At 43.6% G+C, this 23,777-nt stretch overlaps 2 protein-coding genes across 6 annotated transcripts in view; one reads left to right on the top strand and one right to left on the bottom strand.

Annotated features, from left to right (window-relative positions):
- The window catches only part of HNF1A (HNF1 homeobox A), a 52,843-nt gene extending 44,853 nt beyond the window's left edge, over positions 1-7,990 (top strand). For 2 of the 3 annotated variants that reach the window (XM_040349917.1, XM_040349922.1), the window contains 2 exons: positions 1,490-1,604; positions 6,219-7,990. In XM_040349917.1, coding sequence (XP_040205851.1) covers positions 1,490-1,604; positions 6,219-6,364 — 261 coding nt within the window. In that variant the 3' untranslated portion in view covers positions 6,365-7,990. Of the gene's footprint in view, positions 1-1,489; positions 1,605-4,276; positions 4,406-6,218 lie in introns of all 3 variants that reach the window. The other variant, XR_005748665.1, reaches the window with a different exon arrangement.
- Positions 6,583-23,777, bottom strand: part of C1H12orf43 (chromosome 1 C12orf43 homolog) — a 17,347-nt gene continuing 152 nt past the window's right edge. The window contains exons 1-6 of one of the 3 annotated variants that reach the window (XM_040349948.1): positions 23,682-23,773; positions 20,139-20,199; positions 18,516-18,614; positions 18,234-18,304; positions 13,476-13,566; positions 6,583-7,233 (exon numbers count right to left, since the gene is read on the bottom strand). In XM_040349948.1, coding sequence (XP_040205882.1) covers positions 6,870-7,233; positions 13,476-13,566; positions 18,234-18,304; positions 18,516-18,614; positions 20,139-20,199; positions 23,682-23,736 — 741 coding nt within the window. In that variant the 5' untranslated portion in view covers positions 23,737-23,773 and the 3' untranslated portion in view covers positions 6,583-6,869. Of the gene's footprint in view, positions 7,234-10,639; positions 10,670-13,475; positions 13,567-18,233; positions 18,305-18,515; positions 18,615-20,138; positions 20,200-23,681; positions 23,774-23,777 lie in introns of those variants that run through there. The other 2 variants (XM_040349957.1, XM_040349942.1) reach the window with 2 other exon arrangements.

The raw sequence follows: 23,777 nt of genomic DNA, 5'->3' as shown, positions 1-23,777 counted from the left end.
ACCTTTCGTGGGGAGGGGGGAGGGGGAGCGGGACCTGTCTTTGACAGATATTCTGTCCCACTTACAGGAAACCGGGCAGCGGCGATCTATGTCAGCAGCTCGGTCCCCCTGCCTCTCTTCTGCTGGCCAGTGAAAGAGCGCAGAGCTTTCGGCTTCACGGCCGGGTTCCCTTAGTAGCAATGGCCGCGGCAGCACCTGACCAGCTGATCCATAGATCGCCTGTGGTGCCCTCATCGCTGGACTCCAGGAAAAGCAAGTGCCTTAATGTTAAAAGTCAGCAGCTTTTAATTTGTAAAGGGCGGGCAGACCTCCTCTTTAAGTCCTTGATTAAGAAAGCTTAATACTCCAGACTGTAGTGCATGGTGGACTAAAACCTAGACTCCCAATCTTGTTAATAGAGAACACAAAACAGTTCAGCTGGTAGAAAGTGGGTAACTATGTAGATAAGTATACGATATACAAATGATAAGATGTGATCCCTGTAACCATTCCCACGTCCGGCGACCTGATGAATAATAAAGACATTTATACATAAAAAGAGAAAAGCTAGGGCGAAAGCTGGAAAATAGAATGAAAAGGAAAGGAGCCAAGAGAAGAGGAGAAAGAGGGGGAGGAGTCTAACGGGGTGTGCAGCGGGAGATCACTTAATTTGAAAGGAGCTTATTGTCGAACCTGAAAGGTTGGGTGTTTGTTATCCACGGCTGCCAGACCCTGAGGAATTTATCATGGGTATCCGAAGCAAAGGCCATCAGTTTCTCATTTATCATGATATCGTTCATACGGTTCTTAACTGCTTCAAAGCTAAGCACAGGAGTTTTGCTGCCCTACTCTTTCAATGCCATTTAAAAACGTAGGACACATGGCAGTGAAGAGGTTAAACCATGCCCAGTATTCAGTACAGTGTAACCATGCCTACTTTTTTTTTACTTATGCAAAAAGTGTCCATCTTTCCCAGGTTCTAGTGTTGGGAGACATGAAGAGATGGAGAAAGGATGTGGGGTGGGCAGGGCTGCTGTTAGAAATCACGAGGCCCCGTACAGCCTACCTGGCAGGCTGCAGAGAGCCACACAGGGCATCCTTCTGTAACTGCCCATCCGCCTTACCACACCTATTCCCCCTGCTGTTCAGGCCCCCCTGTGTGCCTGGGCCCCCTACAGGAGGACTGGTGGTCCCCCCTATTAGCAGCCCTGGGGGTGGGTGTTTGTGTGTGCTTTCATTAAAAAGCTGCAGCAACATATCTGTCTGCTTTATAGTTTATTTTATGTGATTGTGGGGGGTTGCCCTTTCAGTGTTTGCCCCAGGCAGTAGAAGAGCTAGATTCACTGCTGGTAATATACACGGCATATAAGAATAAAGAGACAGGAACCATGTGCGGTCAAAAAGCTTGTCCTGTCATTGTCAGAACAACAAACTAATCATGAGAAAAATAGCACTAAGTTATATCATGTGTTGGGAGAGGAAATCAGCGTCTAATGTATTCTGTCATCAGGTCCACTCCTTGCACAGTAGTGCACAGGAAGACTCTCAGGGCTCCCAGCTCCAGAGCCAAGACTCCAATATCCTGCACCTCACTTCAAGCCACCGCCTCTCCCCTAGTCCAACAGGTAAGTACTCCTACCATGATTGTATCAATAAAATAAACATATACTGTATGTGACATAATGAAAGATATTTTGTTTACTCATACAATGCCAACACAAACATCAATTATTTACAAAGATAAAGAGCACTTCCTATTAGTTCTTCATCCAGAGTACAAGCTAATGTCAATAGCACACATGCTCAAGGACCAATTGAACTGGAAACTGATTCGCTTGGTAAAGGAGGACACAAGAGTGCACTCACCAATCTATGGCAACAAGAGGGGAAAATACAGATAAAGCTCCAATGAGAATAAATCCCAAGATTTCAAGGCTTTAAAGCAACAAATGTTTCAATAGCAGGCTAACACTTTAACTATATTGATAGAAGGGTATTGGGGTGGTAAGGTAGCCTAGGGTTACACAAACAGGTAAATCTTCCAGTCATATTTTTGTTTATTAAAAGTCAGCAGCTACAAAAAGTGTAGCTGCTGGCTTTTAATAAACAGCCACTCTCCTGTTCCTTAATCCAGCTGTTCACTCACCCGCGCAGTCTTCTCCCTTGGCAGCCGTGGCATCTCTACTATGGGCACCCGGCTGTGACAGCTTGCAGCTTCACACACCTGGGTGCCCACTGCGCATGCGCTCTGTGGCTGGTTCCGAAGTCTTCTAGGACCTGTCATGTGTCCCAGAAGACATCGGTAGGAAGAGCTTCTGCTTCCGATCGCCAAAGGCAACCGGAACTGAAGTAGGAGCAGGTACCTGTCAAAATCAGGTACCTGCCCCTCCCCCTCCTCAAAAGCTCAGGTTCTCACAAACAGGAGCTAGGGAGGAGGCCTTAAAACGGAACTTCCACTTTAACTCCTTGTTGACAATTATCCCATTAGAGGGATATTGGTTATAGCATGCAGGCAATGAGTGGCTGCTAAAATGGGAACTATGACCTCCCATTAGAGCTGGTTTACATTCACGTTAGTTTATTTGGCCCAAGTGAACCATTTACCATACACAGCTGTGTTCCAGGCAGCAGTACAGTTACTTCCTGTCTGCTGTCAGTCAGGATGAGTGCTTCTCAGCCATTCACAGGAAGCCTTGTATTCTTCTCAATTAATAAAAGGCTGCCTCTGATTGGCTGAGGTGGAGATTGGGACATCGTCCATCATCCTCTCCACCTCATCTAATCAAAGGAAGTCTTATATTTATTGATAAAATACAAAAATTCCTGTGAATATCTTAGGAACACTCATTCTTACACAATGCTGTTCTGGCCGCGGACAGGAAGTCCTGTAACACTTTTGGAATATAGCGCTGTATACTGTATGTAGCTGATGCTACATATAGATTAAAACGGTGTTCCAGCCTGGGGGGGGGGGGGGGATTAAAAGTCAGCAGCTACAAATACTGTAGCTGCTGACATTTAATATAAGGACACTTACCTTTCCATGCGAAGAAGACAATTGTCTATAGCAGCCGCTAGCGATAATTGCAAGAGAATCTAGTAGGCTGGTCGTACCCAAGTTGATTGATTAACCTGGTACATTCAGCCTGCCGATTTTGGTTCAAATTGAAAGTCCCAGAAATACCTTGCCAGTGAAGTCCACCTAATAAATGAAGCTTTCTGTGATGGCGTGTAAACAAAAGACGACGTACTGATAGCGCCTTCTGTCTACTGCAAATTAAAGATTATATCCCATTATATGCCCACAGGTTTGCATTAAAGGGGTTGTAAAGGAATTTTTTTTCCCCCTATATAGCTTCCTTTACCTTAGTGCAGTCCTTGTTCACTTACCTCATCCTTTGATTTTGCTTTTAAATGTCCTTATTTCCTCTGTGAAATCATCACTTCCTGTTCTTCTGTCTGTAACTACACACCGTAATGCAAGGCTTTCTCCCTGGTGTAGAGAAAGCCTCCTGAGGGGGCGTGCAGGAGTGTCAGGACGCCCACTAACACGTAGCTCCTTTCTCTATCTGCAAAGTAGAGAGTGTCCTGACTTGCCCCCTCCCCCCTCAAGAGGCTTTCTCCACACCAGGAAGAAAGCCTTGCATTACGGTGTGGAGTTACAGACAGAAGAACAGGAAGTGAGCATTTCTCAGAAGAAATAAGGACATTTAAATGCAAAACTGAAGGATGAGGTAAGTGAAGGAGGACTTCACTAAGGTAAAGGAAGCTATTTTAGGGGAAAAAAAATTCCTTTACAATCCCTTTAAGACTAATGCTAGGAACACAATATCAGTTTTTCTTGTCCTGCGGGCTGAACAAAAGAAAAAAAAACAGGAGCTTGCTGTACTAATGGTTACGGTGATCTCCCAGTTGAGCTATTGTGTTCTGACAGGGGGGCTGTCCTCTCTCCCTAGAACACTCCGGTCAGTGCTCGCAGCCATTGGCAAATGTTTTCCAGGCATGACCTTCAACAGAAGCCAGACGTTCGGCCAGCTTCTGTTGGACAGGCTGCTGTACACATGGGCCGAATGTCGGACGGTTTCTGTTGAAACAGGCCAATATTCAGGCCGTGTACACAGTGCTTAAAGGCTAAGTTCATCTTTTGGGCACTTTCCCTAATAAATGGAATCCTTTTGTATTATCATGTCTGGCTCAGCCATCCCAATGTTCTTATCTCTCACTTACCTCATCCACAAAAGGTTTGAAATTTCAGCTTTCTTAAAAAAAATCCTTCTGCTTGCATCACTTCCTGTAGGTCATCTCCCATCATTCTGTGTTTTTGCATCACAGAAAAGGGTGTGATAGGCCGTGTATTACCAGTCTGGACCCCACCTCCCTCATTACTAAACCACCACCTACTTCTTCCCTTAAATGGGTTGTAAAGGTAATTTTATTTATTTTTTAAAACAACAAACATGTTTAAACTAACCTACTCTGTGCAATGGAATTGCACAGAGCGGGCGGGAACCTCCTTTTTTCGGGTCACCTGCCGGTGCTCATAGCCCCTCCTCTCTGGCCAGTGCACCCCCCCCCCCCTCATCACTGGCTTTGATTGACAGCACTGGGAGCCAATGGCTTCTTCTGTCCTAGCAATGCCAGCGAGACCCGGAAGTGAGGGGAGAAAAGATCTGCAGACGTGCACAGAATGAATGAGGTCTCAAGTAAGTAAATGGGGGCTGAGGGGGCGATGCTGACACCTAAATATTTTTTACCTTAATACAAGGAATGCATTAGGTAAAAAACATTTAGACTTTACAACCCCTTTAAGGTGACTATACAGATTACAATCAGCTATGTAGTGCAAGGGTCTGTCTGATTTGATACAAATGGATAGATTGTTGAGGTGGGTCCACCTGTTCCATAGTTGTAGTAAATCTAAAGGAAATTGTACAATCAGATTGCATAGTGTATGGCAATCTTTATACAAGCACATAGGAGGGAGTGGATGGAGACCCTAAGTTGTCGGGCCTCGTTCACATGTTCACATAGCTAGAACTCACATTCCCGCACACTTTCTTTTTGGGGAGAGTTTTGGAGTGCCCAAAAAAGCTCCAGAACTTTTTTTTTTTTAGAGTAGAGTGTGGTGCATTTTTTATCCTATTTTTTTGGGGCGTTTTCTGAAACACACAGAAAAAGGGTGCCTTTTCAGTGCAGTTTGCAATGCATTTGGAAACACACAGATGTGAATAGGAGCCTCATTGTTCTTCTGTAAACACACCAAATTACACATTTAGGCCCCATTTACAGTAGTAATGGGAGTAGTGGGAGCGTATGTTTTTTGGCTAGTTTTTCCAGTGACTGATCCCAAATGTACATACCAGAAAGCGATTAAGCTTTCTAAGAAATACAGCAAGTGCTAGCTAAGGTAAGGCCTTGTTCTAAAAATCAATTAATGGTGTATTGGTACATAGGGGAGCTGGATTTAAGAAAAAAAAAAAAAGTAAACAGCCTTTAAAATGGATGTAAACCCGCGATTTTTTTTTTTTTACTTAAGACTCATATCTGTTACAGCAGAGGATGTCATTTCATCTGTGCCCAGTCCCACGAAGAGTTAATCCAGCTCTAAGCAATCCTGTTATTTTTCTACAGTAAGATAACAAACAGACACACAGAGAACTAGGTGTCCCATGAGAGAGGCATTCAGTGTACTTCACATCCCCCTTCCTTCTTCTCCAGCTCTCCCAGGATTGGCTGCTCCACACCTCAGCATGATTTTGCATGCTGAAGTCATGTGGTGACTTTCTTGGGTTTTTACTGGATGTTAGTGATCATGGGGCATAATCCACAAGACCGGCAGAAGTTCAGTCGAAGAAATATAGATGCCTGGTCAAGGGGAGTGTAGAGGTGGGTGGGGAGTCTACAGACATCACGACTCCACCCACCAACCCCTGAAAAAAAGACCTGCCCACAGAATCCAGGGTATTGCAGGGCTCCAAACAGCTAATGGGAAGATATTTGACAGGTAAGGATACATGCAGGAGGCTTGTATATCTTTATAGATCAGCACTATGGACGTATTTTAAAAATGATGAGAGTGGGTTTACATCCACTTTAAGGTTGAGTGGCACAATTAAATTTGAGAGCTTGGAAAACAAAAGTACCCAATTTAACTCCAAAATGCATTGTGAAAAGTGTTTCTAACTGCTGAAATGAAAGAAGATGAACATGTTAATTTTGTGACCTTCTTTCCTGCACAGTATCCTCAGCCGGTTTGGTACACTACCAGAATTCCAGCACCCCTGACAGTCACAGCCACAGCCACAACCACAGCCACCTCCTGTCCCCGTCACACAGCACCATAGACAATTACATGTCCACGCAGATGACATCTTCCTCACAATGAAAAGACTTCAGCTCTGGCACAGATTTACACTTGCAAACAGCATTCCTGGACTCCGTATGATGTGGTCAGAGCTGAAAAGCTTTATTCAAAGACAGATTGGACATTATGAAGATTATCACCCTCAGATGAAGAGACTTTCACCAGTCATGCCTGCAATGATCTATGTTGTGAAATGAGCACGTAGCCTGAAAGTACACAATGGTAGAACACCTCAGTAATAGATATTACTATTCTCCTATTTCATTCTTTATTTCATATAAAACAGTGTTCATTAAACACTTTTTGTACATGTCAGTCACAGGGGAAGATACTGAACTATCTGTCAAGACGACCGCAGTTGTGTTCTGATTTGCCAGCCAGTTCTTTACAATTATCCAAAGTTATCTTTTTCTTGTTATAACCAATGGATTCATGCTGTTGTCCTGTGTCCTGGTCTGATTCTAACTCCTTACCCTGCTCGTTTGTCCTTTTACAAACTGCTTTATTCGTATTCCTGATTTAAGTCCTAATAGTCTGGGTTAGTCTCATTAACAAATTGTTTGTTCTTCCTTTTCTTCTTTTTCTTCATTTTAAAGCCATTGGTTTCATGCTCCAGCCCTAAGTCCTGTGATTGACTTTGAGTGTCCACCTTGATGTCTTTCCTAGATTCATGATCTTGCCTTGAACCTTGATGGTCAATATCAGACCCTTCCTTCAGCTCCTTGTCCTTTTTCTTCTTCTTCTTTTTGTGTTTCTTTGTAAGTTGATGATTACTGGGTGTGTCTGAACTCTGAACCGCAACTGGACACAGAGCACTATGTTTTAGAATGTCTAACCCTGACACAGCTGCTTCACGGCACCGACGCTCATTTTCCTCTTCGCTGTCCTCACTGCCAAACACAGAATGGGAAATACTATGAAGCCCTTCAACTCTATAAAAATTCAGGTGGTGAAATATACATAGGAAACATCATTACTTCTAAGCAGGAATTGTGAATGTTTAAAGTAGAATGAAAGCTGATGACTCCATCATTACTCCATCTTAAGTTAACAGTGGTCTATTTTGAACATTTACTGTCACAAGTGGGATACTATTACACAAAAGGTGCATATGACCAATTAAAACGAGCCTGGACGCAGGTGCGGAAATGCCAATCAAACTCTCAGAATTCAAGCTTGCGGTGTGCCAGTACATGGACTACTGCCAGTTAAGATGGCAACATCATGCATATTGGTAATGGGACTATTAAGAAAACTGAAGAGCTGTAGCTGCAAGCACTGCATACCAGTATAAAGTTAATTTCTACTGCGTCTGAAACTGGCTAAATCCACTAATGTACAGTACATTCTAGACTTTTGCCAGGCTCTTCCTTCAGTGAGTCTCATATTTTTCAGAGGCAACGATCAGCTCACTGAAATTTAAGTGTAGGTGGAATTCTCTACGGATTTTAAAGAATATTGGAAACAAAATGAAACATTTTCTCATTACAGAATGTTGTTCAGCATACAAATATACCCCACATAACTGAGAAAATAATCTTCTGTAAATATATTACTATTTATATAGTGTTACATTGTATGCTGCACTTTATACTTCTACAGTATAACAACCGAACAATAAACAGAATGAAATTTTTGTTTAGTGAATATGTGTACAGAACACCTCCAGGTAGCCACATTGCATTGCATTTACAAAATATTACAGCGCTGCAGATTGAAAAGGAAAGGTAATTTTTAATAACATTCAATTATGACTTGTGTCGCAATTGTATACGATATATTATTATTATTTTTTTATTTGCTATTTTTTTTCCCCCATGAAAGTGAAGTTACCTTTTAACACTGGTATAATGTAGCACAGAAAAAAAATTATACTAAAAGGACTATAAAAACAAGGTAGTGCTATGATTTCTGATCCTTTACTTAATGTGTACGCATCCTATAAGGAAAATCTGTGGGGGTAAGAAAGTTGCCATTGTTGGCTTGTTTTTAAAGCGGTTGTAAACTGCTGCACGTTTTTTTTTCTTACCTGCAAGGCAAAGGCATAATGTGGCAGTTACATCACTGGTGCATGCGCTCTGAAGGAACGGCCACCCGTGCCGTTCCATCACAGTCATCTGCCCTAACTGGCGGCTCCAGTGCGCATAGTCACATCATCGCGGATCCGGCCAGTCACAGAGCCGGAGTCTGCAAACCTGGAAGCAAGACGGGTAAAGATGGAAGCGGCCTGCAGAGATGACATTGCATCACTGGAAGGCTTAATTTTCAAGTAAGTCTCATAATGTGATGAAAGTTTCCTCTTTAACCACTTAAGCCCCGGACCAATATGCTGGCTAAAGACCCAAGGGGTTTTTACAGTTCGGGACTGCGTCGCTTTAACAGACAATTGCGCGGTCGTGCGACGTGGCTCCCAAACAAAATTGGGGTCCTTTTTTCCCCACAAATAGAGCTTTCTTTTGGTGGTATTTGATCACCTCTGCGGTTTTTATTTTTTGCGCTATAAACAAAAATAGAGCGACAATTTAAAAAAAAATGCAATATTTTTTACTTTTTGCTATAATAAATATGCCCCAAAAACATATATAAACATTTTTTTTCCTCAGTTTAGGCCGATACGTATTCTTCTACCTATTTTTGGTAAAAAAAAAATCGCAATAATCGTTTATCGGTTGGTTTGCGCAAAATTTATAGCGTTTACAAAATAGGGGATAGTTTTTTTGCATTTTTATTTTTTTTATTTTTTTTACTAGTAATGGCGGCGATCAGCGATTTTTTTCGTGACTGCGACATTATGGCGGACACTTCGGACAATTTTGACACATTTTTGGGACCATTGTCATTTTCACAGCAAAAAATGCATTTATATTGCATTCTTTATTGTGAAAATGACAGTTGCAGTTTGGGAGTTAAACACAGGGGGCGCTGTAACATTTAGGGATCACCTAGTGTGTGTTTACTAGTGTAGGGGGGTGTGGCTGTAGGACTGACACCATCGATCGAGTCTTCCCTATATAAGGGATCACTCGATCGATGCGCCGCCACAGTGAAGCACGGGGAAGCCTCTCCCCGTTCTTCAGCTCCGGGGAGCGATCGCGACTAAAAACAAATAGCCGCGCCGTCGTCCCGGATCGCTCCCCGAGCGGACCCGACCTCCGCATGTACCGGGGGGGGTCCCGATCGGACCCCCCACCCACGTCTAGCAGAGGACGTACAGGTACGTGATTGTGCCTGTCCGTGCCATTCTGCTGACGTAAATGTACATGAGGAGGTCGGGAACTGGTTAAAGGGTGCAGCCTCCAGAGCTGTCACCCTGATCCTGACTGCATAATCAATTGAATTACAGACCTGGATTAGGCATCCATGAAGTGTAGGAAATCAAGCTTTTCTGATGTCATTGGCTACATGCTTATTCTAAATCAGTGACATGCTAGATACTCAAGCCAAGATCAGGGCAAAAGACCTGGAGATTGCACCTCAGCTTCAGCTCATAGTATGGCCTCATGTAAGCCTATTGGGGTGCAGTGCATAGGTGTGGCCTACACTGGAGAGGGTTTCTGCCAAAGAGAAGCAAACAGTGCAGAGGTAAATAAACCCCCAAGCTGAATCAGTGTTAGCGTAGGTGAGATAAAATAAATAAATAGTAGGTTGTGGGATAAGGAATTTATTGTAAATGTACATTTGTCACATAAAGCAGAAATACACTTTGATGAGCAAAGCTCATCCTGACAACAAGTATCTATAGCCACCTGCTAGATAAAAAAGGTATTTTCCACTATCTGGCATGCCTAGGACTAGCACAGTGTTTAATTTTGTTTGCAAGTCCTATAGGCGCCTGGCTAAGAGCAAGGGTAGGCCATCGGAAATAATTGTGGTTAACCTTTTAACTGGGATTTGTAAGGCAATTTAAAGAAGGAAATTTGGTATTATTGCTTAAAATAAGTATTTATTTTTTATATTGAATAAAATGAAGTTGGTTATGATAAAAAAAAAAAAGTCAACAATGTAACATAGTATTCCTAATTTGTATTTGTATCCATTTCATGAAAATGTACAAAAGGTTAATAGTCCTGAAGTGGTATTTCCCCAACTACTTGCTGTTCCACCATCGACATACAAGTATCAATGGTTGTTTAGTAGATTGGGACATCCAACACGTTTCAAAATGTATAAGCAAAAGCAAAATCTTCTTCAGGGATTAATGCCACTTGTGAAATACAGAATAATTGCGCTTTAAAATTAATATTTGTGAATTACATACATAGCGCATATATTTGGGTGCATTGCATATACACTTACGTTCTTTAAACATTCTTGGTAAGAGCACTCCTAAAAAGAGGAAACCAACAATTTGTCTGTGTTACTTGCCCTCTTCGTGATAAACAAGGACCGCTAGATCATATCCAAAGGTGTGACACCAAAAAAGGGGAGGCATTTAGGCTGTGAAAGAGAAGAGAGGATGAAATAAATCCACTGGGTGATAATGGTAGATATCCACCCAGTAGAAGACTTGATCCAGTAGGGTGATAATTATCCAGATGGAATCAGCCAGGGGTATTCTATTAGACAGAACTAGGGCAACGCATCAGCAAACATATGCATAGTATGCGAATTGGCAATCTATATTTGTCTTTGGGCCGACATGTGGCCAAGAAGCATAAATATAGAATGCCCAATGTCAATTTTACAGTAATGGAGGCGATTGGAATAAGACCCTGCTCCAGCGCAAAATGCGCCGGTCAAGTATCTTAATGCCATAACCCCTCCAGGTCTAAACGAGTCTAAAAGCTTTAATTCTGGTTTATTCTAGACAAATCATCAGAAACTGATAAATTTGGTGAGGAAAACTTGAAATTCAATCTCCTTTCTTAAAAGTCCCCTTTGATCTACAAACTAGCATAACCTTGGAGAGGTAGCTAATAACTTACTACTCGACAGGAACTCCCCCATTTACATCTCTGCAGTGGATGCTTTGCATTTTGGATGTTTATGGTGTAGATTTAGATGCCACACCTTTGGGTTTGTTGATATGCATTCTAACCTATTTGAATATTATGGATATGTAATGTTTAGTATGTATTGTTTATTATGTGTTGTTTCAACATTCTTTGTAATGGTGGAAGCACTGCTATGTGTAGGGACCCCTCTGTCTGTGTGCTCCTGTGTATATACCCTGTATTTGTATTAAGGGCCATTTTCTCTCTCCAATTGTATTGGGTCTAATGGGATTGTTTTCCATCCCAATCACTGGAGATAATTTGTATCAGCAGCTTTTTTTTGGGCATCCCCAATAGGGTCACCACTCTTGATGTTGTCACCATGGAGACCGGATATGATGCAGCAACGCATGACATCAGCACAACGCACATGCGCGATATAAAGAGACGCCGGGGATCGCAGCTGGCACCATTCCTTCCTCCACATCCCCTTATGTGGACGAGCATTTTAGAAGGGCGGCATTAGGCCAGACATCAATGAGGAATTTGTTTGCGCTTGGACAGCTAGCATGTGGAAAACATATAGGTGGCTTGCTAGTAAGTATTCCCCCTGTTCATATGATAACTCCACTGGCTGTCTAATAGAATAGCCCTGGCTGATTCCATCTGTATAATTATCACCCTAATCGATCAAGTCTTCTACTGGGTGGATATGTACCATTATCACCCAGTGGATTACTTACCTCCTTTCTTCTCTTTCACAGCCTAAGTACCTCCATTTTTTTTGGTGTCACACCTTTGGATATGATCTATATATAAAACAGCGCACCAGTAACGCCTGCCAGTGCCCACCAGTGCAGCCTCATCAGTGCCCACCAGTGAAGCCTCAGTGCCCACCCATGAAGCCTCATCAGTGCCCATCAGCGCACTGAGAAAAAATACTTATTTAGAAAATGTTATAACAGAAACTAAGGTTTTTTTTCGTTTGTTTAGCAAAAAATAAAAAATACACAGTGGTGATTAGATACCACCAAAAGAAAGCTCCATCTGTCTCCAAAAAAATATTAAAACTTTTGTTTGGATACAGTGTTGCATGATTGCGCATTCAAACTGCAACAGTGCTGAAAGCTTAGAATTGGACTTGGCAAGAAGGGGGTAAATGTGCCCAGTAGGCAAGTGGATAAAACAGACTGATACCTAATGTGAATCTCAAGATATGTTAATTAAAATTAATAAAAATGAATGAAGTTGAATATCTCGGTTGCACTTTTGGAAAAACAAGCTTCTTTTTTGTCCCTCTCCAATTACGTTTCACTTAATTTTATTATTTTGGAGAGACTAATGCTGCGTACACACGATCGGAAATTCCGACAACAAAACCGTGGATTTTTTTCCGACGGAATGTTGGCTTAAACTTGTGTTTTATACACACGGTCACACAAACGTTGTCGGAAATTCCGACCGTCAAGAACGCGGTGACGTAGAACACTACGACGAGCCGAGAATGATGAAGTTCAATAATTCCGAGCATGCGTAGGATTTTTGTGCGTTGGAATTGCATACAGACAATCGGAATTTCCGACAAGAACATTTGCCGCCAGAAAATTTGAGAACCAGCTCTCAAATTTTTGCTGTCGGAAATTCCGACCAAAAGCTCACATCGAACATTTCTTGTCGGTCTTATTTCTTTTGAGAAATCCTCACTTCCTGTTCTTATGTCTGTAACTCCACACAGTAATGCAAGGCTTTTTCCCTGGTGTGGAGTGTCGTGCTTGCCCCCTCCCTTGAGGGGGGAGGGGGCGAGCAGGAGAGTCAGGACGCCCACTAACACACAGCTCCTTTCTCTATCTGCAACGTAGAGAGCGTCCTGACTCTCCTGCTCGCCCCCTCAAGGGAGGGGGCGAGCACGACACTCCACACCAGGGAGAAAGCCTTGCATTACTGTGTGGAGTTACAGACAGAAGAACAGGAAGTGAGGATTTCTCAGAAGAAATAAGGACATTTAAAAGAAAAATGGAAGGATGAGGTAAGTGAAGGAGGACTGCACTAAGGTAAAGGAAGCTATTTAGGGAAAAACATTTTTTTACCTTTACAACCCCTTTAAATCTATACATTTGCCAGCTATCACTTTTTATAAACTATAGAGATAATGTACGTAAATAATTTTGGTTCATGCAGGGAAAACCTTGCCACCTCACCTGCTAGAATATGCTGCCTTGCGCTTTGGAAGAGTAGAAGGTGCCACAGTGCCAGGATCCCCAGGAATGGATGTGCTTAATAACCGAAAACCTTTCAATAATAGAAAAGGGAGAGAGTATGACTTGACCTAAATCCCCAAAATAAAATACATTAAAAAGGAGAACAAATATATTTAAAAAGGCAGTGACAAAAAAAAAAAAAAAAAAAAATCAACTAACCTCTTCATTATAAACTATCCATAAAGCTGAATTCACAAAGCTTTCACACCAGGATAAGAATCTCAGACTGCTTTCACACTGGGGCGGGCATGGACGGTAAAAAGCTGCTAGTTTTAGTGGCACTTTACCATAGTTTTAGGGGAGCTTTTAACCCCTGCTAGCGGCGGAATAAAGGGTTAACTGCACCCATGTAGTGCCGCTGCCGAAGTGCTTTGCAGGCACTTTGGCAGCGGTGCCCATTAATTTCAATGGGCATGAGCGGTGTATACACCACTCCTCCACTGACCCAAAGATGCTGCTTGCAGGACTTTTATTTAACGTCCTGCCAGTGCCCCAATGTGAAAGCACTCTGGCTCTCACACTGGGACTGCAGAGAAGGCGTTTTTCTGGCGCTTTACAGGCGCTATTTTTATCCCAAAAGCGCCTGAAAACCGCATCAGTGTGAAAGGGGTCTAAAAAAGGGGTTATAAAGGCTGTAGGTTTTTTAACCTTTAGGCATTGTCTGCCTTAAAAGTAAAAAACCTTTGGTATGCAGCCGCCACCTCCAGCCAGTGTCTCTGGCCTTGGATAGATTGATAGCAGCGCAGCCATTGGCTCCCACTGCTGTCAATCAAATCCAATGACGCAGGGGCCAAGTCCTGCTGTCTGTGTCAATAGACGCAGGACATAAGAGCGTGCTCGCACGGGTACCCCGAGGGAGAGCGGCTCTTCAATGGGACACTCAAGAAGAGGAGGAGCCATGAGCCCCGCTGAGGGACCCAGAAGAGGAGGATCGGGACCACTTTGCGCAAAACCAACTGCACAGAGGAGGTAAGTAAACATTTTTTTTTAAAGAACCTTTAGTTATCCTTTAATGAATTAAAAAAAAAAAATGAAAACAGTAAAGTTAGCCCAATTTTTTTGTGTAATGTGAATGATGTTACGTCGTGATTCTTATTTTTGTCCAGAATCGTGCAGCTCTAGTGTGCGCCTGATTAAAAGAGGGAATGTGGCAGTTTTTCATATACAAAACTGCCACAGATCCCGGCCAGGTGCGACCCTGTCATGCGGGATGTGACCTGTCAGCAGACAGGTCACATCCCTCTCTCTGCTCATTCAGTGATAACACCACACAAGCAGAGACTGCAAAAGGGTTAACAAGCTTCTTCTCCCTCCTCTCTGGGCCAAGCGGGAGCAAAGAGAGCTGTGAGATTAGAGCTTGCAGCTCTTCAGTCTAGATCCTTTGTGCTACCTGTCACAGCCACAGAACGGATCGAACCTAATTAACAGAGGAGCTTGCACTCCTTGTTAATCAGGAGCAGCATATGCTTTAGGTTAAAAATTTAGAAGACTTGTGCAAGCTTATTCCCCCTTTGACTCCACTATGGTGACTTACTCTCCCTATCTATCTACAGTGCCTTGCGAAAGTATTCGGCCCCCTTGAACTTTGCGACCTTTTGCCACATTTCAGGCTTCAAACATAAAGATATAAAACTGTAATTTGTTTTGAAGAATCAACAACAAGTGGGACATAATCGTGAAGTGGAACGAAATTTATTGGATATTTCAAACTTTTTTAACAAATAAAAAACTGAAAAATTGGGCGTGCAAAATTATTCAGCCCCTTTACTTTCAGTGCAGCAAACTCTCTCCAGAAGTTCAGTGAGGATCTCTGAATGATCCAATGTTGACCTAAATGACGAATGATGATAAATAGAATCCACCTGTGTGTAATCAAGTCTCCGTATAAATGCACCTGCACTGTGATAGTCTCAGAGGTCCGTTTAAAGCGCAGAGAGCATCATGAAGAACAAGGAACACACCAGGCAGGTCCAAGATACTGTTGTGGAGAAGTTTAAAGCCGGATTCGGATACAAAAAGATTTCCCAAGCTTTAAACATCCCAAGGAGCACTGTGCAAGCGATAATATTGAAATGGAAGAAGTATCAGACCACTGTAAATCTACGAAGACCTGGCCGTCCCTCTAAACTTTCAGCTCATACAAGGAGAAGACTGATCAGAGATGCAGCCAAGAGGCCCATGATCACTCTGGATGAACTGCAGAGATCTACAGCGGAGGTGGGAGACTCTGTCCATAGGACAACAATCGGTCGTATACTGCACAAATCTGGCCTTTATGGAAGAGTGGCAAGAAGAAAGCCATTTCATAAAGATATCCATAAAAAGTGTTGTTTAAAAGTTTGCCACAAGCCACCTGGGAGACACACCAAACATGTGAAAGAAGGTGCTCTGGTCAGATGAAACCAAAATCAAACTTTTTGGCAACAATGCAAAACGTTATGTTTGGCGTAAAAGCAACACAGCTCATCACCCTGAACACACCATCCCCACTGTGAAACATGGTGGTGGCAGCATCATGGTTTGGGCCTGCTTTTCTTCAGCAGGGACAGGGAAGATGGTTAAAATTGATGGGAAGATGGATGGAGCCAAATAAAGGACCATTCTGGAAGAAAACCTGATGGAGTCTGCAAAAGACCTGAGACTGGGACGGAGATTTGTCTTCCAACAAGACAATGATCCAAAACATAAAGCAAAATCTACAATGGAATGGTTCACAAATAAACATATCCAGGTGTTAGAATGGCCAAGTCAAAGTCCAGACCTGAATCCAATCGAGAATCTGTGGAAAGAACTGAAAACTGCTGTTCACAAACGCTCTCCATCCAACCTCACTAAGCTCGAGCGGTTTTGCAAGGAGGAATGGGCAAGAATTTCAGTCTCTCGATGTGCAAAACGGATAGAGACATACCCCAAGCGACTTACAGCTGTAATCGCAGCAAAAGGTGGCGCTACAAAGTATTAACTTAACCACTTCCCGACCGCCTCATGTAGATATACGTCGGCAGAATGGCACGGACAGGCACATCAACGTACCTGTACGTGCCTGCCTAGACGTGGGTCGGGGGTCCGATCGGGACCCCCCCGCTACATGCGGCGGTCGGATCCCCTCGGGGAGCGATCCGGGACGACGGCGCGGCTATTCGTTTATAGCCGCTTCGTCGCGATCGCTCCCGGAGCTGAAGAACGGGGAGAGCCGTATGTAAACACGGCTTCCCCGTGCTTCACTGTGACGGCGTATCGATCGAGTGATCCCTTATATAAGGGAGACTCGATCGATGACGTCAGTCCTACAGCCACACCACCCTACAGTTGTAAACACACACAAAGTGAACACTAACTCCTACAGCGCCCCCTGTGGTTAACTCCCAAACTGCAACTGTCATTTTCACAATAAACAATGCAATTTAAATGCATTTTTTGCTGTGAAAATGACAGTGGTCCCAAAAATGTGTCAAAATTGTCCAAAGTGTCCGCCATAATGTCGCAGTCACGAAAAAAATTGCTGATCGCCGCCATTAGTAGTAAAAAAAAAAAAATTATAAAAATGCAATAAAACTATCCCCTATTTTGTAAACGCTATACATTTTACGCAAACCAATCGATAAACGCTTATTGCGATTTTTTTTACCAAAAATAGGTAGAAGAATACGTATCGGCTTAAACTGAGGAAAAAAAAAATTTTTAGATATGTTTTTGGGGGATATTTATTATAGCAAAAAGTAAAAAATATTGCATTTTTTTCAAAATTGTCGCTCTATTTTTGTTTATAGCGCAAAAAATAAAAACCGCAGAGGTGATCAAATACCACCAAAAGAAAGTTCTATTTGTGGGGAAAAAAGGACGCCAATTTTGTTTGGGAGCCACGTCGCACGACCGCGCAATTGTCTGTTAAAGCGACGCAGTGCCGAATTGTAAAAACCCCTTGGGTCATTTAGCTGCATATTGGTCCGGTCCTTAAGTGGTTAAGGGGGCTTAATAATTTTGCACGCCCAATTTTTCAGTTTTTTATTTGTTAAAAAAGTTTGAAATATCCAATAAATTTCGTTCCACTTCATGATTGTGTCCCACTTGTTGTTGATTCTTCAAAAAAATTTACAGTTTTATATCTTTATGTTTGAAGCCTGAAATGTGGCAAAAGGTCGCAAAGTTCAAGGGGGCTGAATACTTTCGCAAGGCACTGTATCTATCCCAGTAGTCACTGTCAATAAAGCCCTAACTGGAATGTTTATTCTTGAAAAAGAATAATGCAATCGATGCCCTTGTATAAAGTTTGTACTACCAGTCTATATTGACATTAAAGTGAAACTTATGGACGCATAGAGCAACGGCTCGGGAGCAAGCATGTAGTGGTGCCCCCAGGGCAAGCAGCTTTCTCTGGGGGCACTGCTTGAGGAGGCAGGTAAGTATGACATGTTTGTTATTTTTTTTTTAATGAAGCTACTTTAAAGACAGAAAGAGTTGTCACCAGATCAGAAATCCAAGTGAAAGCTACTGGGGACATCTGTTTCAACGATACCGTAAACTTTGAAATTTCCTTCACTTTGGAGAGATTTCTTCTTTCCCTCTTGTGTCTTTAGAATATGAAGTAAACAGAAATGTTCCCAATGGGACAGAGATAGCAATAAAAAGTGTTTTGATTATTCTCTTCTCTACACAAAGTGAAAAAAAAGTTTGGTCTTTACATATACTTTAACTTACCTTCTTCCTCTTGTTCAGTTTCTTCTTTAGGCTCTTGTAGACTGCTGCTTCCTGGAATTTCTTTAATGCAGCTGAAAGTCACAAAAAAAGATGATAAACATAAAGGGCGTAAGGTGAGATGTCAGAATATCAAAGTGCTCCACACTCCTAGGGTAATTTATTTTTATTTTTTTGGGGTTGTTAGTTTTCTACCTTTCCATCTGGAATGGGATATCCCCTGAAGAATTTATTTTTTCTCTATTTTTCATATTTGTAAATAAAGAACTAAAAAACAATAATTACCTGTCCAATATGGAAGCAAGCTTCTTGGCCACATGTGCACGAAATTCAGGTGTAGTTTGTAGTTCGTTTCCATCATGCTCATGGTTGTCGGGGCGAACCCTTTAAAGAGAGCACAGGATTACATAAACACCCATTAGGTCTTGCTCACACTACTGCCACTGAGAGGCGTTGATCTGTATTCATCAATGCAGGCTCAATGCAAAGAAACAGTTCTTTTGTATGTGTCCCGTTCACATCTTAACACTGCCCTGAGGTGGGTTGTATGGATACATTTTACACAGTGCAATTCACCATACCACACTATGGTAGATAGACTTGGACAAAGTGGAATTATGTGACACTTTAACGATGACAGAAAAATAAAAAGTTAACAGTACCTTGAGTTGTAACAATGCAAAGCATCACTCCTACACAAAGATACTAGCTTGCAAACGTTTTAGGGTGCGAGTTGGTGTAAATGAGCCATTACTGTTTAATAACTATTTGCAACACATGAAGTAACATGGCACCACAGTAGTTTAGTGATTTATACTGAGGACCTTGGTTCAATACCCACCAGGTCATGATCTCCACAGAAAGTACAGTATATTATACTCCTGTGTCTGTGTGGGTTTCTTCCTCTAAAAACATAAACGTATGCTATTTGGCAACTGAACAAACTGACTCTAGAGCAGCCTTTTTCAACCAGGGTGCCCAGGCACCCTGGGGTGCCTTCAGGTTTCTTTAGCGGTTCCTTGGTAAAATGCCTAAAAATTACTGATACTGTATACAAGCCAGCGGGTGGACCTAGCCTGCCCTTTAGTTACACAAAGGTTTTCTTTGTGCAACATTACAGCCTTCTAGCTGCAGGTTTTCTAACAAACAGTGACATAATCGGTTGATAAGGACGTCAGGCATCTGTACAGCAACCTTATTTGCTTCTCTTCGTCAGCACTGGGGTCACATTAGCCAAGTTAGGGAGAGAAATTGAAGAAGAGAAGAATAATTCACCTCTAAGGTTTGGTGCCCTTGTAAGTTGATGTTGCATTAAGTAAAAATACAAGTTTTTTTTTTACATTTTAGAATGGGGTGCCTACAGATTGTGCAGAAAATTGACTGAAAAAAGGTGGAAAAACACTGCTATAGAGAGTGTGTGTGTATCTGTATTGCCATAACATGGACCAATGCACATTAAGTGGTTGTACACCCTGTACAACCACTTTCACCTACAGGTAAGCCTAGATTAAGGCTTACCTGTAGGTGCTGTAAATATCTCCTAAACCTGTATTCAGCGCATGCGCACTTTAGAAAGGGCATGCCGTGCTGTTTCTAGATGGGGTTATCCCGTGACTAGCGGCTTCCGCGCGCATGCGACTACGGCCATTTACAGAGCCGCAGTCCGCGGCCCCGGAAGGAAGAGGAGTGAATATGGACGCTTCCAACCAGCGAGTAAATCGGGGACATCGCAGGCTTTGGTTTCAGGTAAGTGACACATGATGGGCTACTATGCAATGCACAGTAGCCAATTATGCTTTACCGTTGCAGGGAAACAAAGAGGAAGTAAAACCCATGAGGGTTTACTTCCTCTTTAATGTGCCCGAGGAATATGTCAGTGTCATAAATATTGCAAAGAAAAATATGTACCGTAGACTTGGCATAACTGTTGCAACAGAATCCTGCTGATGCTGAACACATTTCTTGACACCTGTAACACAAAAGGTCACAAATTTGATAAATGGAAATGCTATCATAAGCTCAAATGACACTTAAAGCGGAGTTCCAACCACAATTAGCATTTTTTAAATGTATGTCCTTTCATCCTGCGTTTTTATAATATAAATCTGGTCACTTATTTTTTTACAATCCGCCGCCGATCCGCATAGATATTCAAAAAAGATAGTTTATAAAACTATGTCTACACCGTTGTCATTTTGCTTGTGGGCATTGTGAAGACTACAGGCACTTACTTCCTGGAAGTCTTGGATGGGGAGTGATAATTGGACAGCGCACTGCATCCTGGGAAATGATGACACACATTTCCCAGGAGCATTAGAGGGAGATGATGTCAGAATCCTAGGTGGTTTCAAATGCAGATTTTGTGGGACCGCATAGCAACAGGCATTTCCAGATGAGTAAAAAAATAAAAAATGTTTTTTTTTACTTTTTTAGGTCTAATGAGCACAATAATGAAAAAACAATTTGGGGATGGAAACTCCACTTTAAAGAAGGCGTAGAAATTGACATTAACTAGCTGTTTACTATTACTAAACTGGTCATTACAAAATAAAGGAAGCAGTGCTTAACAAAATAATGAGATAATAAAGGTAGACAGTACAAAACAATTCAAGAGGAAAGGTTTAAGAAAATCCTCCTGCTCAGTAGAGCATACAATCTAAGGCCCCGTACACACGACAGAGTTTCTCGGCAGAATTCACCGAGAAACTCGGTCAAAACCCGGATTCTGCCGAGAAACTCTGTCGTCTGTACAGTTTTGGCTCGATGGAGCCGCCGAGGAGCTCGACGAGAAAATAGAGAACATGTTCTCTATTTTCTCGTTGTTCTATGGGAGAAGGCGGCCCGCCGAGCTCCTCGGCGGCTTCATCCCAAAACTCGACGAGGAACTCGACGTGCTTTGCACGTCGAGTTCCTCGGCCGTGTGTACGGGGCCTAAGGCTTTTAGCACACTGGACAGATTTTCTCTCTCTCCTAGACGACTTTCTTCCTGGCAGCGTTTTTTTGGCAGAAAAATCCATAGATTTTATAAATGCATGTAACGCGTTTAGGCGCATTAAATGCTAGGGCATAAACTCATTTCACTGGCCAGAATATGAATTTAATCTGGTCATTGAAATGAATTAACACTCAAATGCTAATGGTACCTAGCGTTAACACGCATCAAGCTTTTTTTTCTGCCAAAACACTGCTACACCTGGTGCCCCTAATACAGCATCAAAAATGTCCAGTGTGGGAGAGGCCCAATAGGGAGAGGCCAGTGAAACAAAAGGTAATAACTGTGAGAGATGAGTTGATGGAGAAAGCACTTATTAAATAAAAGTAGGATAAGGCTTTCCTGAAGACATGAGTTTTCAGGGACTGCCTAAAGGCAAATGGCGGAGGAGATAGCAAGACAGTCTGGGGTAGAAAATTCCAGAGGATGGGAAGGGCTCTGAAAAGTCCTAAACCAAAACATGTGAGGTGGGGGCAAGGAAGCTACAGAGAGCAGAATGTCTTGGGAGGAGTGAAGAGGACGGTTTAGGTGATATTTTGAAGCAAGCTTGGTGGTGTAGCTGGGTGCAGAGTTGTAGATGGCTTTGCATGTTGTTATTAGTATGTTGATTTGTATTCATTGGGTGAGCAGAAGCCTGTGCCCCGATCGGCAGAATGGCGCGACTGACACTGAGTGGTTCGTAAGGTGAGCACATCTGGCAGCAGCATTCATTACAGACGGAAGAAGCAATTGCCTGTGTATTTATAGAACACTTTAAAGAGTTAGTCCAGGGAACATGTGGAATGAATTGATGACCTGCAAATGGCACCCAGCAAACAAATTCAACAATGCTAAAGCTAGAAAATACATTAATGCCTTAATTGTTGTCCATGTAAACCTCTGCAGCCAGACTCCCGACGGCACCTTATATGTCTTGTGGATAGCTCTGCTTTCTCAGCTGTCCTGTATGTACACTTCTGTTTCATGTTCCACTAACCAAATCCCACCTGCTAAGACCCCTTTCACACAAGAGGCATTTTTCAGGTGTAAAAGGGCTAAAAATAGCGTCTGAAAAATGCCTCCCCTGCAGCCCCAGTGTGAACGCCTGAGTGCTTTCACACTGGAGTGGTGCGCTTGCAGGACGTTAAAGTCCTGCAAGCAGCAATTTTGGGGCAGTGGAGGAGCGGTGTATATATCGCTCCTCCACCGCCCCTGCCCATTGAAATTAATAAGCACCACTGCCAAAGCGCCTGCAAAGCGCTTCAGAAGTGGGTGCATTTAACCCATTCTTCGGTCGCTAGCGGGGTTAAAAGCGCCCCGCTAGCGGCCAAATAGCGCTGCTAAAACAGCAGTAAAGTGCAGCTAAAACTAGCGATGCCCGTAGCTCAGTGTGAAAGGGCTTGAGCTTTGAGTCGAATTGCAGGATGACAAACTTCTTATGGGCTTATTAGCAACTACAGTTTGCTGTCAAGATTTTTGTGTGCGAGAGAGAGGAAGCGCCCTACAGGTTGGTAAGGGAATACCCAATTAGCATTAGAAAAGTTAGGTGAAAAAGGGATTGTCAGCACCACCTGAACTCAGTGCATGTCTGCTGTACTCTAAGGGCTGATTCACACCAGCCGCTGCATTGCAATGCAGAGGCTGATGTGTAAGGTGGTCTGTCAGGGGCTGGCCGTCGCCCTGCGGAGGAAGGGAGGGCCTTGAAGCTAGCGTCGCCCTGCAGAGGAAGAGCCAAGCGCTGGCCCTCACACTGCGGAGGAAGGGCCAAGGGGCTGGCGTCACCCGCACAGAGGAAGGGCCAAGGGGCTGGCGTCGCCCGCATGGAGGAAGGGCCAAGGGGCTGGCGTCGCCCCCACGGAGGAAGCGCCAAGGGGCTGGCGTCGCCCCCACGGAGGAAGCGCCAAGGGGCTGGCGTCGCCCCCACGGAGGAAAGGTCAAGGGGCTGGCGTCGCCCCCACGGAGGAAGGGCCAAGGGGCTGGCGTCGCCCCCACGGAGGAAGGGCCAAGGGGCTGGCGTCGCCCCCACGGAGGAAGGGCCAAGGGGCTGGCGTCGCCCCCACAGAGGAAGGGCCTGGCGTCACACCCACAGAGGAAGGGCCAAGGGGCTGGCCATTGCCCTGCTGAGGGGCCTTGGGACTGGTGTCACCCCTGCAGAGGAAGGGCCTGGCCATCGCCCTGTGGAGGAGGGGCATTCGGGGCTGGCGTTGTCCCGCGGAGGAAGGTCCAAGGGGCTGGCCATCGCCCTGTGGAGGAGGGGCATTCAGGGCTGGCGTCGCTCCCTGCGGAGGAAGTTTCAAGGGGCTGGCCATGGTCCTGCGGAGGAAGGGCCTCGAGGGTGGCGTCACCCTGTGAAGTTAGGGCCAAGAGGCTGGCCTCAGATTGGAACACCCATGACGCTTCCTGCAGCCTTTAAACAAAACGTTACAAAATGTCAGCTAATGTATGCGAAGCCATGGCAATGAATTGGAACCCATGTCCACCTTGCAGGCAGATCCCACCTTCCCTTACATCCCAGGCTCCTCCACATGAACACATTTCCTATAAACACGTGACCCCGGGCATGTAAATCCCTGCTC

This window comes from Rana temporaria, chromosome 1 (assembly GCF_905171775.1).
Source record: "Rana temporaria chromosome 1, aRanTem1.1, whole genome shotgun sequence".
Classification (NCBI taxonomy): Eukaryota; Metazoa; Chordata; class Amphibia; order Anura; family Ranidae; genus Rana; species Rana temporaria.
Note: the sequence above shows the minus strand (reverse complement) of the source record. Positions and strands in the feature narration are given on the sequence as shown.